The following is a 14,578-nucleotide window of genomic DNA, read 5'->3' as shown; positions in this document are numbered from 1 at the left end:
CCCCGTTCTAGAATCACAGCTATTTTCATGTTTTTCCTTGTCCTTTTAAAAATTGAAACTCTGGACCAGAATGATCCTTCAATACAAGCTCACTTTCTGAACTCATTTTGATGTACTGTTTTGCAACGTTCACTTTATTATACTTTTTTTTTAGTTTTACCATTTGGATGGATGTTTTAGTTCGGAGCGACTGCTGCTTCACCACCTGAGGCCACAGGTACACCACACCCTCGACCCTCTGCAGTTTGCATACCAGGAGAAGGTGGGAGCGGAGGATGCCATCATCTATATGCTACATCGATCCCTCTCCCACTTGGACAGAGGCAGTGGCGCTGTAAGAATTATGTTTCTAGACTTCTCTAGCGCCTTCAACACAATCCAACCTCTGCTCCTTAGGGACAAGCTGACAGAGATGGGAGTAGATTCATACCTGGTGGCATGGATCGTGGACTATCTTACAGACAGACCTCAGTATGTGCATCTCGGGATCGTTCCCCCCCCAAACTATGCGACTCTTCAATTCCACCCGGGGCGGGTAAACGTTAACATTATACAAAGTTGTTGTCTGTTTTTACCTACATTTTTATTACTCTTTAATATTGTTTTTTTTGTATCAGTATGCTGCTGCTGGAGTATGTGAATTTCCCCTTGGGATTAATAAAGTATCTATCTATCTATCTATCTATCTATCTATCTATCTATCTATCTATCTATCTATCTATCTATCTATCTATCTATCTAGTTCATGCTCATGTACACTCATTGTATAAAGTTTGCATATATTCCCCATGTCTTCTTGGGTTTTCTTCACACATACCTAAAGACATACATTATGTTTTAGGTGAATTTGCAACTATAAAATGGCCCAATGTGTGTGAGAGCTTGTGCTTGAACTTTTGTCCTGTCCAGAAATGTACTGCTGGGATAGGTGCTGACCCCTCTTGACCCAAAATTGGATTAAGTGGGCTTGATAAATTTTATGGCATATTATCATCCTGTTATTGACTTTGGTGGTGTCACATTTGTACTTAATCCATGGCTGTCAGATTCTGGTTATAGCCCTGAACAGATCTGGGGGAGCCTTTATGTGCCCTGGCTTGGTAGGAAAACCGTTAACTAGGTTCTTGAGTAAAACTGGGATATATGTGCAAAAGGCAAAACAAATAAAAGTAAAATAAAACAAAGCGAGCGACACACACAGGCAGTAAGTCAAAAACCAGTCAGGACACAAAAATAATCACAAAGAGAATTCGCAAAGGTTCAGAAGGTTTTATCTGCAAATCAGATAAAGCTCAGTGCAAACGCTGACCTTTTTCTCCTGTCTGCTGATTAATTCGAGGTCACAACCATCAGAGACCATGCCCCTAGAAATGTGGGACAGGACCCTGAGAACTGTACACCAGCTCAGCTCAATTTTATTGTCATTCAGTCACATACATAGTATATGACTGAATGAAATTTCATTCCTTTTAGTCCCCAGTGCATAAGCAAACCAACATACTGTACATATAGCATACGTCGTAACATTATCAAAACCAGAAGAACAATACAATATAACAAGACAAAAGATGCAGGACTATAAAGCTTGAACAATGCTCAATATCCATATTAAAGAGCAGAGTGCAAAGTGACAGTACATATTTTGGAAATGGCTCCCATAATAGGGAAAGGCTATAAGACCTCCAAATTCAGCCCTGATCATGACATTTTAAAACAGTGAGGGGTTTGATGTAAGAAAAAAAAATTAAAGACATTAATAGAAGACAAAACAGATCAAACCTGTAGAAAAGCAATGGCAGCAGTAGCAGATTCTACTGTCTCACAAACAGAGTTACTGTACACATCTAAGGATGTGGGAGGAACACAGAGAGCACAGAAAAAGCCCAAAGACAACATGCAGACTTCACACAGATAGTGAACCCAGTCTCATGGAGCAATGAGGCATCAGCAATAACCACTGTGCCACTCTGCCCCCCATAATGAATACAAGTACTACATCAATGCACTAAAAAGGGGAGCATGTTGGCACAGTTGTTAATGATGTGGCGGCCAAGGCACTTCAGCTCAGTTGTAGCCCTGGTCACTATTGTTGTGATGTCTGGACATTCCCCCTATGTCCGTATGGCATTTGGCTTGCACCCTGATGACATATACATTAGAATATGTGACTTAGTCAGCACTAGAGGACATACAAATCCTACAGAAACAGTGATGATAAAATAGTCTGTTTTCTCAGGCAACAACTGTACAATAATGTAAAGAACACTTTGTCACTGAGTTTGGATTGACACATCACCAATTATAGTGTTATGTCACTGACAAAAGTTTTAGTTACATTGCTTTCTTTTGTGGTATTTCTGAAATGACTCCGAATCAGTGAGGGTGGGTGTGCGGATTGATGCTTTCCAATGGGAGTTATAACGTAAGCCACCAGATGTCTCAGTTTTGAGCAGGATGGCTCAATGTACAAACTTCTAAAAATGCCATAATACCTGCTATTCATATTAAAATCGCTCTCTTCACAATCGCCAAGGAGAAAACAAAAATACATAAACAAATTCTTTAAAGCCACTGGCCAGGGGTAATTACAATAAAGTACAATAAGTGGAATATTATGTCACCTAGGTGGGATCCGGTTGCATATTGAATAGTCAGTTCAAAAACATCTGGACACACTAGTTGTAATCTGCATGTTATCTACTAGTACTGTGGTAATAAAACATTTTTACAGTAGTGATTAATATGCAACACTTTGTATTAAATATTACCGTGTACTGGTTAAGGCTTTGGCCGTCATACCCTTAAGTTGTGGGTTAAACACCTGCTTCTGACACTGTGCAATCATTAAGTCACTTCAATCTGCCTCTGCTCCAATTGGAAAAACAAAAGAAATTAAACTAATTGCATCTCAAGTGTTGTAGGTTGCCTTGAAAAAACTAATTAATAATGCTTGACCAAAGGCCTGCAGATCCTGCAGGATCAACTCTGCGTAACGTAACTATATAATCTGCAATGGCATCCTACCTCAGGCGTCCTGAGATTCTGCATTGGAAAAATGCAGTTTAGGGAATGGATACTCTTGATATCTTTCTGCTGTGAAACATTCTGACCTGTCATTGTTTACACGTGTCTTAAACAACTATTATCATACACTGATAATTTCTGTATTATCTATATCTATTATTTATTCATTATATTGCATATCTATTGACTAGATCGTTCCTCCCCTAAACTATTCGACTCAATTCCACCCGTGGGGATAAACGTTAACATTATTCAAAGTTATTGTCTGTTTTTACCTACATTTTTATTACTCTTTAATTTAATATTGTTTTTGTATCAGTATACTGCTGCTGGAGTATGTGAATTTCCCCTTGGGATTAATAAAGTATCTATCTATCTATGTATGTATCTAGATTGCAAATACCATACATTGCATCAATGTTCATATTGCTAACTACACATCAATATAGCTGCTTCTTTGTTTTGTCTCGTTTGTGTTTTAATTTAAAATTTTACTTGTATTTTTATTATTTGCACTTCATGTTGTTACACTGTGGACCCTGAGCTTCGCGATTTCGTCTATCTGTATATGGTTGGGATGACAATAAAGTTCACTTTGACTTTGGATGGGTTGATGAAAGAATGTGTCTTAGTGGACAATAGCTCTCCATGCTTTTCTATCTGGAATACCTTTCAGCTCTTGGACTAGCAGTTCACCGTTTTTTGAGCTTTTCTTTCCCAATCATCTTCTAATACTTTTGCAAACATCCACTAATTCTCTAATAACCCTTATTTTCTCACGAACCAACTAAACTACTTTATTTGTGGCTTCTCCGCGGTCTTTTCTAGACTGCAACAAGGTTTAATCTGGTGTAAAACGTTTTTGTATCCCATTTTGTCAGTTTGACAACTGTGCAGTTCAAAAGCACTCATATTAGTTTGGTTAGGTTTTACAACCATGTACTAATTTTGAAAGAGTTGAGTATTATGACGTTTATAACCTCGGCGTTTTACTTTTGTAGCAGATGACCACATATTCTTCTCACACTTTTCTTCATCCATTTTGGTGCTTAACTTTAGGAGGCCAAAATCTTTTTAAAAAATCGCCCATTATGTTGAAGCCATTAACTTGACAGAACCAAGTCAGATCAGTTCATCACTATGTACACAACGTCTTCAAACTCTGCAATTCTAGCCGTCATGTGCAGCACAAAAGCCAACCACTTAGCCTGCCGACCTAAAGAAACATTTCATAATCTGAGGTTATAACATTTCATCAGACCATTGCCGATTTCCTCTTGATTATTCTACTGAACAATATATTCGATCTTCTTCACAATTACTTTTTTTTTTCACAAAAGCACATCTCCCGCATCCATAATCGACACTATACTAATCACGTAACTTTAAACAGTAATTCCAAAGGCAACAGCTAGCCCTTTTTTACTTCTCGTTCTAATAAGACTGTAACGTGTTGCCTATTTACTGGTCTTATTATATCATACAGCAACCCAGTTTCTTAGAAACAGAAATAGCTTAATGTACACGACACATAAACCCCTTTGACCCTCTCGTTAGGACCCATCACATGTCCAACGCTGTGCTGTATTCTCGCGCTAATAACTACGTCATAGCTACATCCGGTGTAACAATGCAGTGACCTGGAAGTGCATCTTGGGCGGTTGGTCGTATAACTCAGTAACTGAGTACTAATTAACGTTTGTTATTTGTTTGCAAAAAAGGCATTCTTTATGGAAAAAATGGCAGTAGAATCCCGTGTGACCCAGGAGGAAATAAAGAAAGAACCGGAAAAGCCAATCGACAGAGAAAAGGTGATATGAACGCTATTTTCCCTCGGTTTTTCGTACTTGCATGTTAACCACGTTTGCCTCTGTAGTTTAAAGTGGTGAAACGGAGCTAAAATCGCATTGATACCGATGTTTGCACACTGTGTGGAATGACTTTGGGATAAACCATTTTATTTGCTTTTTGAAGTTTGTTTTCGATTTACGATTCTATTTTTTTCCCCAATAGACTTGCCCGCTCTTATTACGAGTATTTACCACAAATAATGGTCGGCATCACAGGGTAGATGAATTTTCCAGAGGAAACGTTCCAACTAACGAGTTACAGATCTACACCTGGTAAGTATATTTAAATATGCGCTGAAACGGAAACTTTAAATTCCATCTGACAAATAATGGGTGTTTAATTTGGTAAAAAGTCCAGTCAAACATTTTAATTAAAAGTAGTTGAACCGTTTTTAGCCGTATATATTCTCTTATTGTAGCCTATCTAAAGCCAGTAGATCCATGAGATTGTAGAATGCAAGTACAAAAAAAGTGAAAGCACTACTAGAGGACTTAATGTGGGAAGTGATTTGAAGAACACTTGCTTCTCGGCACAGCGTTTGGCTTCATATATAATCGAGAAGCTTCAGAGCTGTGGTGGGTTTAGACGCTTCTTGTTAGAAATAACCATCGGTTATCGCCATATCAAAATTTGTTTAAAAATTTAGTGTGTGTGTGTATACACACATACAATACAAGTGTATATACGGTATACATATGTAAATGAAAAAGTTGAGCATGGGTTTTTGAATTGGACTTCTATTTTTTGTTTCCTAAAAGGTAGTGAGAAGTCAACCAAAATTACACATTTGTTTCCTAACAGTACACAAAAATGAAGATGAAGTCTAAATAAGACAACTAACAAATCAAATACCGTTTTTACCATTACAGCGGTTTTCCTTTGGGTTTGTGACATTATTTTTTTTCATAGTTGTACCAATGTATCCAGTCAAACTACCTTTATGAAGGTTTACTTTCTAGTTACTTTTCTCAAAACAAAACGGAATGCACACTGTACTATATTGATTTTTAGTCTTACAATTTATTAGCGGACCTTTGTTGGACTGGCACTCTATCCCATTTTGTTTCCTGCCTTGTGTCCTGTGCTGTTGGGTTAGGAGTTGGCCTTTGTGACCCTAAATTGAATTAAGTGCATTTGAGAAGGAAACAAAATTGTATTGGCCCTTTAATTTCGCCATTATCCAGGATACACCATAGATACACTCCATAAGAACATTTAGTCCCCGTGTTGCACCATTCTCTACATTGTCTTGTAATGCACATTGGTGACATGGATGATTCCACCCTCCTAAAAGTGGTGCCAGTGTGTTTGGTTTATTATTAAGCATTCTTCGATTTTTATAGTTTCCATGGAATGACATAGGTTACAACATATTCCAACTCATATTTAACTCCTTTGATTAAATTTATATATCTCCCATTTATGATGTCAAACTTGTATATGTGTAAATCGGAGGCTGTGGGCCTTTTCTTCTGACTGCATTATAATGTTTTCTGTGTGGCAAGTGGTTTTAACGTTTGTCCCGTGTATACCACTGGACATGAATTACATAATAATAATAATAATAATTCATTACATTTACAGTGGTGTGAAAAACTATTTGCCCCCTTCCTGATTTCTTATTCTTTTGCATGTTTGTCACACAAAATGTTTCTGATCATCAAACACATTTAACCATTAGTCAAATATAACACAAGTAAACACAAAATGCAGTTTTTAAATGATGGTTTTTATTATTTAGGGAGAAAAAAAATCCAAACCTACATGTCCATGTGTGAAAAAGTAATTGCCCCCTTGTTAAAAAATAACCTAACTGTGGTGTATCACACCTGAGTTCAATTTCCGTAGCCACCCCCAGGCCTGATTACTGCCACACCTGTTTCAATCAAGAAATCACTTAAATAGGAGCTGCCTGACACAGAGAAGTAGACCAAAAGCACCTCAAAAGCTAGACATCATGCCAAGATCCAAAGAAATTCAGGAACAAATGAGAACAGAAGTAATTGAGATCTATCAGTCTGGTAAAGGTTATAAAGCCATTTCTAAAGCTTTGGGACTCCAGCGAACCACAGTGAGAGCCATTATCCACAAATGGCAAAAACATGGAACAGTGGTGAACCTTCCCAGGAGTGGCCGGCCGACCAAAATTACCCCAAGAGCGCAGAGACGACTCATCCGAGAGGTCACAAAAGACCCCAGGACAACGTCTAAAGAACTGCAGGCCTCACTTGCCTCAATTAAGGTCAGTGTTCACGACTCCACCATAAGAAAGAGACTGGGCAAAAACGGCCTGCATGGCAGATGTCCAAGACGCAAACCACTGTTAAGCAAAAAGAACATTAGGGCTCGTCTCAATTTTGCTAAGAAACATCTCAATGATTGCCAAGACTTTTGAGAAAATACCTTGTGGACTGATGAGACAAAAGTTGAACTTTTGGAAGGCAAATGTCCCGTTACATCTGGTGTAAAAGGAACACAGCATTTCAGAAAAAGAACATCATACCAACAGTAAAATATGGTGGTGGTAGTGTGATGGTCTGGGGTTGTTTTGCTGCTTCAGGACCTGGAAGGCTTGCTGTGATAGATGGAACCATGAATTCTACTGTCTACCAAAAAATCCTGAAGGTTAATGCCCGGCCATCTGTTTGTCAACTCAAGCTGAAGCGATCTTGGGTGCTGCAACAGGACAATGACCCAAAACACACCAGCAAATCCACCTCTGAATGGCTGAAGAAAAACAAAATGAAGACTTTGGAGTGGCCTAGTCAAAGTCCTGACCTGAATCCAATTGAGATGCTATGGCATGACCTTAAAAAGGCCGTTCATGCTAGAAAACCCTCAAATAAAGCTGAATTACAACAATTTTGCAAAGATGAGTGGGCCAAAATTCCTCCAGAGCGCTGTAAAAGATTCATTGCAAGTTATCGCAAACGCTTGATTGCAGTTATTGCTGCTAAGGGTGGCCCAACCAGTTATTAGGTTCAGGGGGCAATTACTTTTTCACACAGGGCCATGTAGGTTTGGATTTTTTTTTCTCCCTAAATAATAAAAACCACCATTTACAAACTGCATTTTGTGTTTACTTTTGTTATATTTGACTAATGGTTAAATGTGTTTGATGATCAGAAACATTTTGTGTGACAAACATGCAAAAGAATAAGAAATCAGGAAGGGGGCAAATAGTTTTTCACACCACTGTATATAGCGCTTTTCTCAGTACTCAAAGCGCTATCCACACAGGGAGGAACCGGGAAGCGAACCCACAATCTTCCACAGTCTCCTTACTGCAAAGCAGCAGCACTACCACTGCATAGTATGCTGTAAACCCTGTTTCTTATTTCTGCTGCAGATTTCTTGCTTTTAGCATTAAAAAGGACAGTTTGCAGTGTGTAGTGTGTTTGTAGGCTTGTGTGCTACTTTGATGCCTGCTCTGGGCAGGATATGTGCTGTACCTACTGATACCCCTGATGCCAGGTGGGATGTGGGGTTTTGTGTCAGGTTGCAGTCGATTGTTTGCTGGGGTCTCATGTCTCCTATATAAGCAATGAAAGAATTTCTCTGGATAGCTGTTTGATGTGAACAGCTGGTAAAGATTAAGCATTACAGGTAAACTTCAATTATGCCTGGAGGTTTGTTTTTAGCACACTTAGTTTGAAAAAATATTTAATTTCTGTTTCTTTATGCCTAATACTAAGTTCATGTTTGACTTTTGATAACAAAATGCCATTTATGTGTTATACTTCAGCCAGGGTACCAATGCTTGTTTTATGTCCTTTTTGTTAATGTTACTATAATGTTTCTTTTGTTCATTCTTTTGTACAGTGTCTTGGTTAAGTCCCATGTGCTTTGTGAATGGTCCCCTGAGAGATGGGGACACCCAACCCCCTAAGATTTTTGAACTTTTGCTGTTTTTGACCTTCACCATTGGATTGTGTATTGGGATTTTGCTTGCTTTTTGAATTGCCTTTATAGGTATTGTATTTCCTTTGTGCTCCTTGGAGCTTCACAGATCATTTTTTTCTAGAAATAAATCTTTCATTTTATAAAGATTCTTCTGACCTCTTTTTGTGTCTAGCCAGGGAATTTTGAAAGTGTTGTCATCATACAGTCCTGTAAGTGCTTTTGGAACTTTTGAGATGTGTGCTCTGGAACACCTAGTTTCACACCATTATGTCTTCAGTGGGGAAAATACTTAATTTTGATTCATATGCAATTTCTGCTCATTTTAATTTAAAAATCTATATTCTTTATGAAAAATTGATCTAGGAGATGATGTGATCTATTGTGTGTTTTACTTGGTGACAGTTGAATAGTGTACAGTTTTTGTTGCCATGTATAATCAGTAGACTTGGGACAAGCAACAGAAATTGCATTTACTTTTTTGTGTTTGCCATGTTTAGACATGTGGAAATCTGTGCAGCAGTGTTAACATTCCCAGCATGCCCTCTGTCATACAGTAGAAGCAGTTAATTTTACTGGTATGTTGCTTTGCTTCTACTTTGCCACAAGTGGCACTGAAAATGTTAGCACTGCTGCACAGATTCCTGGAACAAATGCTGTGTCCACATTTAAGGCAAGCACTTGGGTTCATTTTGGTTCTCAGTGTTATAAAAGAAAGTAAGAACTTAATATGGAAAAGTCAGTTTGCCAGCATTGTCATATTAAAATTGCAGCAGTTAATATTTGTATATGCTTATGTTTGTATTTTTGTATCACAAAGCTTTTTTTTCCCCTCCTCCTCTTTTTAGGATGGATGCTACTTTGAAAGAACTGACAAGTTTAGTTAAGGAAGTTTACCCAGAAGCTAGAAAAAAGGGCACACATTTCAGTTTTGCCATCGTGTTCCCAGACCCGAAAAGGCCATGCTACAGGTAGGTGGAGTATGAAGCTTTATTCTGCCTATTGAATGGAAGATGTATTCAGTAAAACGATAACTTGTGTAGAAGATGTTAACATCTTTCCAGATGGTAGCACCTGTAATTGTGTAGTTCGATTAAGTCAGTAGACACTTTGAATCTGAGTTGCAAACAGTATAGCTGGAGTAATTGTGTTCTTGGTTTACAATATGTTCTGAACATCCAAGATCCCATATTCACATTTTTGTGTAACATTGGCAGATGTTTTTAAAGGAAACAATAAAAATTTATGTTTAAAAAAAAAAAAAAAGCCCATCAAAGTTGTATTCTAGAAATGTGCTGCCGATGTATCTGTGATTACGTGTAGAGTATATGGTAGGGTACAAAGAGGAAACTGAGAATCGTGCAGCTCTATCTGCAGACCCCGTCACAGTGAAGTACAGTGTTCGCAGGCTCCTTCAGATGCTTTGTTTGGTCCTGGTTCTGATTTGCCCACTTCTAGATAGGAAGCAACAAAGCTCCACAAGCATAAAAAAGGAAAGCAAAGACCAATTACTTTAAATTTAAAATAAAAAAAAAAAGGCAAATCATTGAAGAATTTTTTCTCATTCATGGTTTATTAAAATTGAATTTTAATCAATATTTGGAAAATGTGTTTTGTTTTCCTGGAAAAGTTTAATTTACTTAGGTTATGTGAAGATCATTAACATGTATTTTCTAATGGCAGCATGCATTTATGAAGCCCCAAGGATTATAAAAGCACATTTGTTTATGTGCAAATGAAAATTTAAATATTGCACGTCTTACTTTTTTGATTCCCCCAAATACAAGCATGGGGGCTCATGTAGTAAGGACTGTGCCTGTGCTAAATTTAGAACCTGCAGAATTAGGGGGTACAAATTGAGTTCAGTGTTTTTCATATTAGTTGTAAGGGACTTGCACATTTTTGACATTAGAGATATAATTTTAACTTCAGTCAAATAAAAAAAAAAAGGAATAACATTGCAATATATTTTGGAACTTAATTGCAATAGCTAATAGTTTAAAATACATAAATTATCAAGTAATGACCCATATATCAGGATAATATTGTAATGTACTGTATATACAAGGTTTATAAAAATATTTTGTGAAAGTTTACAAGAGTAAAAGAGTATAAAGATTTTTCAATCTTCTAACACATCTGATGCGCTTCTGCTCTTTTAAGGTTCATTTCAATAAAGTCCTTGCTTACTGTATACTGTAAACTATAAACAAAACTTTTTTTGCATGCACATTTATTCATAATTTAGGCCATTTTATGATTATCTTAGACCAAGCAATGATCAGACACTCATTTGTGTTGTATTATAAATGGTTATTTTTTTAATTTTTTACTGTTCAGTAAACTTCATGACATAAATAATTTGCATTTTCAGGTGTGTTTACATGTAACGTTAAATGTCTTTGTCATGCACTTCAATAGCCAGGGTATTCTTGTAATAGAAATCAGGTTAACAGGAGTAGGATTTTCTGCAAATAACCCAATTATGTGGCCATGTAAACCCAGAACTGGGTTACTGTTAAGGACTTTGTAGTCTGCATATGTCCGTTACACTCTGTTAGCCTGCACATGTGAAGCAAATATTTCCAGTAGCCACGGGTAGAAGCATCCACAAAATACATTTCCAGAGGCAAATATTTGGGAGTGAATGCATTATTCCTTCTCCTGGCTGAAATAATCTCTCACTATTTCAGCAGAATTCACAGTATGTTGATGAGCTGACCGTATAGTGCTAAACGCCCAAACACAATCTCAAGAGCAGTAGGGTAACACATTAAAAGTAACATGCATTGCGTGGTCCAGTTAGTTTTTAAAGTAACAAATAACCTAACACGGTACTTATCTTATTGAAGTAAAAATACCTGCGTTGTTATTCCAGAAGCACTTTGTGTAAGTCAAGAAGCACACAGACCAGGTCCTCAGCCCCAGTGTCAGAGCGTTTTGACAAAGGAGAACTCCAGAAAATGACTTGTGCTTGTAAATTCAGAAATTTAAGAAACCAGGTGTCAGCCTTAACTAACTGGGTTATCAGATTATGTGCGCGTGTAAACACTCGGAATGTCCTGTCTGTCCACGTAACTGAAAGAACTTGACTCTCTGTGCATGCATTTGTTTGAAATTGATACTCGCTCTTCAAGGGAATTTGTAAGGAAAGTTCCACTTTTTGCCATGATATCTGAAATACAGTATGCTATACATATATTTTAAATTTTAAAAACTTTGCCTAATTTAAAAGTGAAACATTGTGTCCCTTCAATTACAGGTTAGTTTTTGTCAAATTTCCCTTGGAGGTCACTACAACTTGTATATTTTGTATTTTTTCCCTATTTGTCTATCGGACAGACAGACCACCCTAATACAAGTAAATGCCATCAGAGCTGAGCACGCCATTATGTGCTGCCTGTGCGAGCTGCGGTGGTGACTGGAGCAAACCGCGGGGCTGAGTCCAGCCTTCATCACGTTTGCCGTTCTGCAACTTTGCTTGACTTGAATAATTTTGTGGATGTCTTCTTTTATTTCCAGAGTTAAAGAGATTGGCAGTACAATTTCTGGAAGAAAAGGCACAGATGACTCCATGACATTGCAGTCACAACGATTTCAGATTGGGGACTATTTGGATATTGCAATAACCTTACCAAACAGGGCGCCACCACCTCCAGGGCGCATTCGGCCATATTAAAGCAGGACCACCAGGAAAAAGTTGATTTGGCTGACAAATCTTTCTTTTTTTTTTTTCTTTTTGTATATCATTAGGACCCCCCCCTTCCATCCCCAGAAATGTTTTGAATAAAAAATGGCCAGTGTTTTATGCGGTGTGGTTTTTGTTTTTTAGTTCTAAATTAGTTGGTTGGTTGAAACTCAATGTAGATTTCATTGTGAGGAGTTGCAAGTAAGGTGCTCCAAACTGTCATATACAGTCGTGGCCAAAAGTTTTGAGGATGATACAAATATTAATTTTCACAAAGTTTGCTGCCTCAGTTTTTATGACTGCAATTTGCATATACCCCAGAATGTTATGAAGAGTGATCAAATGAATTGCAAAGTCCCTCTTGGCCATGAACTTAATGCCAAAAAACCCATTTCCACTGCTGTTGTGAAAAAAGTCCAGCAAGCGCCAGGCCCGTCTCCTAAAGATGATTCAGCTGCAGGATCAGGGCACCACCAGTGCAGAGCTTCAGGAATGGCAGCAGGCAGGTGAAGACTTTTGGAGGATGCCCTGGTGTCAAAAAGGGCAGCAAAGAAGCCACTTCTCTCCAAGAAAAATATCAGGGACAGACTAATATTCTGAAAAAGGTACAGGGATTGGACTGCTGAGGAGTGGGGGAAAAGTATTTTCTGATTGTTTGGGGCATCTGGAAAAAGATTTTCCACAGAAGAAAAGGTGTTACCAGTAGTCCTGTGTCATGCCAACAGTAAAGCATCCTGAGACCATTCATGTGTGGGGTTGCTTCTCAGCCAAGGGGGTGGGCTCACTCTCAATGCCTAAAAACACAGCCATGAATAAAGAATGGCACCAAAACATCCTCCAAAAGCAACTTCTCCCAACCATCCAAGAACAGTTTGGTGATGAACAGTGCCTTTTCCAGCATGATGGAATACCGTGCCATCAGGCAAAAGTAATAACTAAGTGTCGCGGGCAACAAAACATTGAAATTTTGGGTCTGTGGCCAGGAAACTCCCAATTGAGAACTTGTGATCAATCCTCAAGAGACGGGTGGACAAACAAAAACCCACAAATTCTGACAAACTCCAAGCATTGATTATGCAAGAATGGGCTGCCATCTGTCAGGATTTGGCCCAGAAGTTGATTGACAGCATGCCAGGGCAAATTGCAGAGATCTTGAGAAAGAAGGAACAACACTGCAAATATTGACTGTTTGCATAAACTTAATGTAATTGTCAATAAAAGCCTTTGAAACTTGTGAAATGTTATATATGGAGGAGATGACAAACATGCTGATTGTTGTGTATACTTTGATACTTGTGTATATTACATTATTAGCAAATGTGAATTAACCTCTAACTGGTGCAGATTACTACACAATCTTAAGAATTAGTACTTCTGAAAGATAACTTTGAGCCTTTCATATGATCATTTATCATAATGGTAAATCAATTCATTTTCTTGACTTGTCAGTAACAAGGTGCTGGGATTTGGTTCAAGGAAGAAGCTGAATGTGTAATGGATGCCAGTCAGTTGCAGGGTACACTGTTTGTAGCCAATGTTCAACAAATAGTCTGATAAGCCAAACTAAAGCATCCATTAAAATGTCATGCAAGTAATTGTCAGCATATGTATCTAAATGTCATGGTGGATACAAGAGGCAATGAAAAGACTTCTATTAAGAGAAGCTTCAGTGAGCATCTTTTACTTGTGCAAACCCTTGTCTGTAGCCAACCTGACATGTTCAGGAGGTGGAATCTGTGGCAGTCACAAGGGGCTTGTTCTGGGTAACAGAGCAACTGTGGCATCTCATTGAACCTACAGTTGGTAAGCATGGACATTGTCATGAAGCAGAGGAGGATGGCTTACTAATGTTCCAGTTTTTATCTTTTTGACTGCTACAGCTACCAAAGCAAATCCATGTGATATCACTTGGTTATGTGGTCCTTTAGTGGGCACATAATCACTTTGGAGTACACTGTCAAGATCATTAAAACATGGTCCAGGCACTGGCTTAATTCTTGAATTTCTTGGCTGGTGCAGATTCTCCATGTTCCTGTTTGGACCCTAAGTCATGGTGACAAATTCACATTGCATTACCAGTTATGAAATGCTTCTTAAATTTCTCTGTCCAAATTA

At 38.1% G+C, this 14,578-nt stretch overlaps 1 protein-coding gene across 1 annotated transcript; it reads left to right on the top strand.

The window, feature by feature from the left end:
• Positions 1-4,654: 4,654 nt before the first annotated feature.
• sap18 (Sin3A-associated protein) lies at positions 4,655-12,581 on the top strand. Its single transcript, XM_028800555.2, has 4 exons — positions 4,655-4,835; positions 5,038-5,147; positions 9,624-9,746; positions 12,298-12,581. Exons 1-4 carry the CDS (start codon positions 4,755-4,757, stop codon positions 12,452-12,454), a joined length of 471 nt encoding a protein of 156 aa, XP_028656388.1. The 5' UTR covers positions 4,655-4,754; the 3' UTR covers positions 12,455-12,581.
• Positions 12,582-14,578: the final 1,997 nt, after the last annotated feature.

The sequence above is a fragment of the Erpetoichthys calabaricus genome, chromosome 4 (genome assembly GCF_900747795.2).
Source record: "Erpetoichthys calabaricus chromosome 4, fErpCal1.3, whole genome shotgun sequence".
In the NCBI taxonomy this organism is placed as follows: domain Eukaryota; kingdom Metazoa; phylum Chordata; class Cladistia; order Polypteriformes; family Polypteridae; genus Erpetoichthys; species Erpetoichthys calabaricus.
Note: the sequence above shows the minus strand (reverse complement) of the source record. Positions and strands in the feature narration are given on the sequence as shown.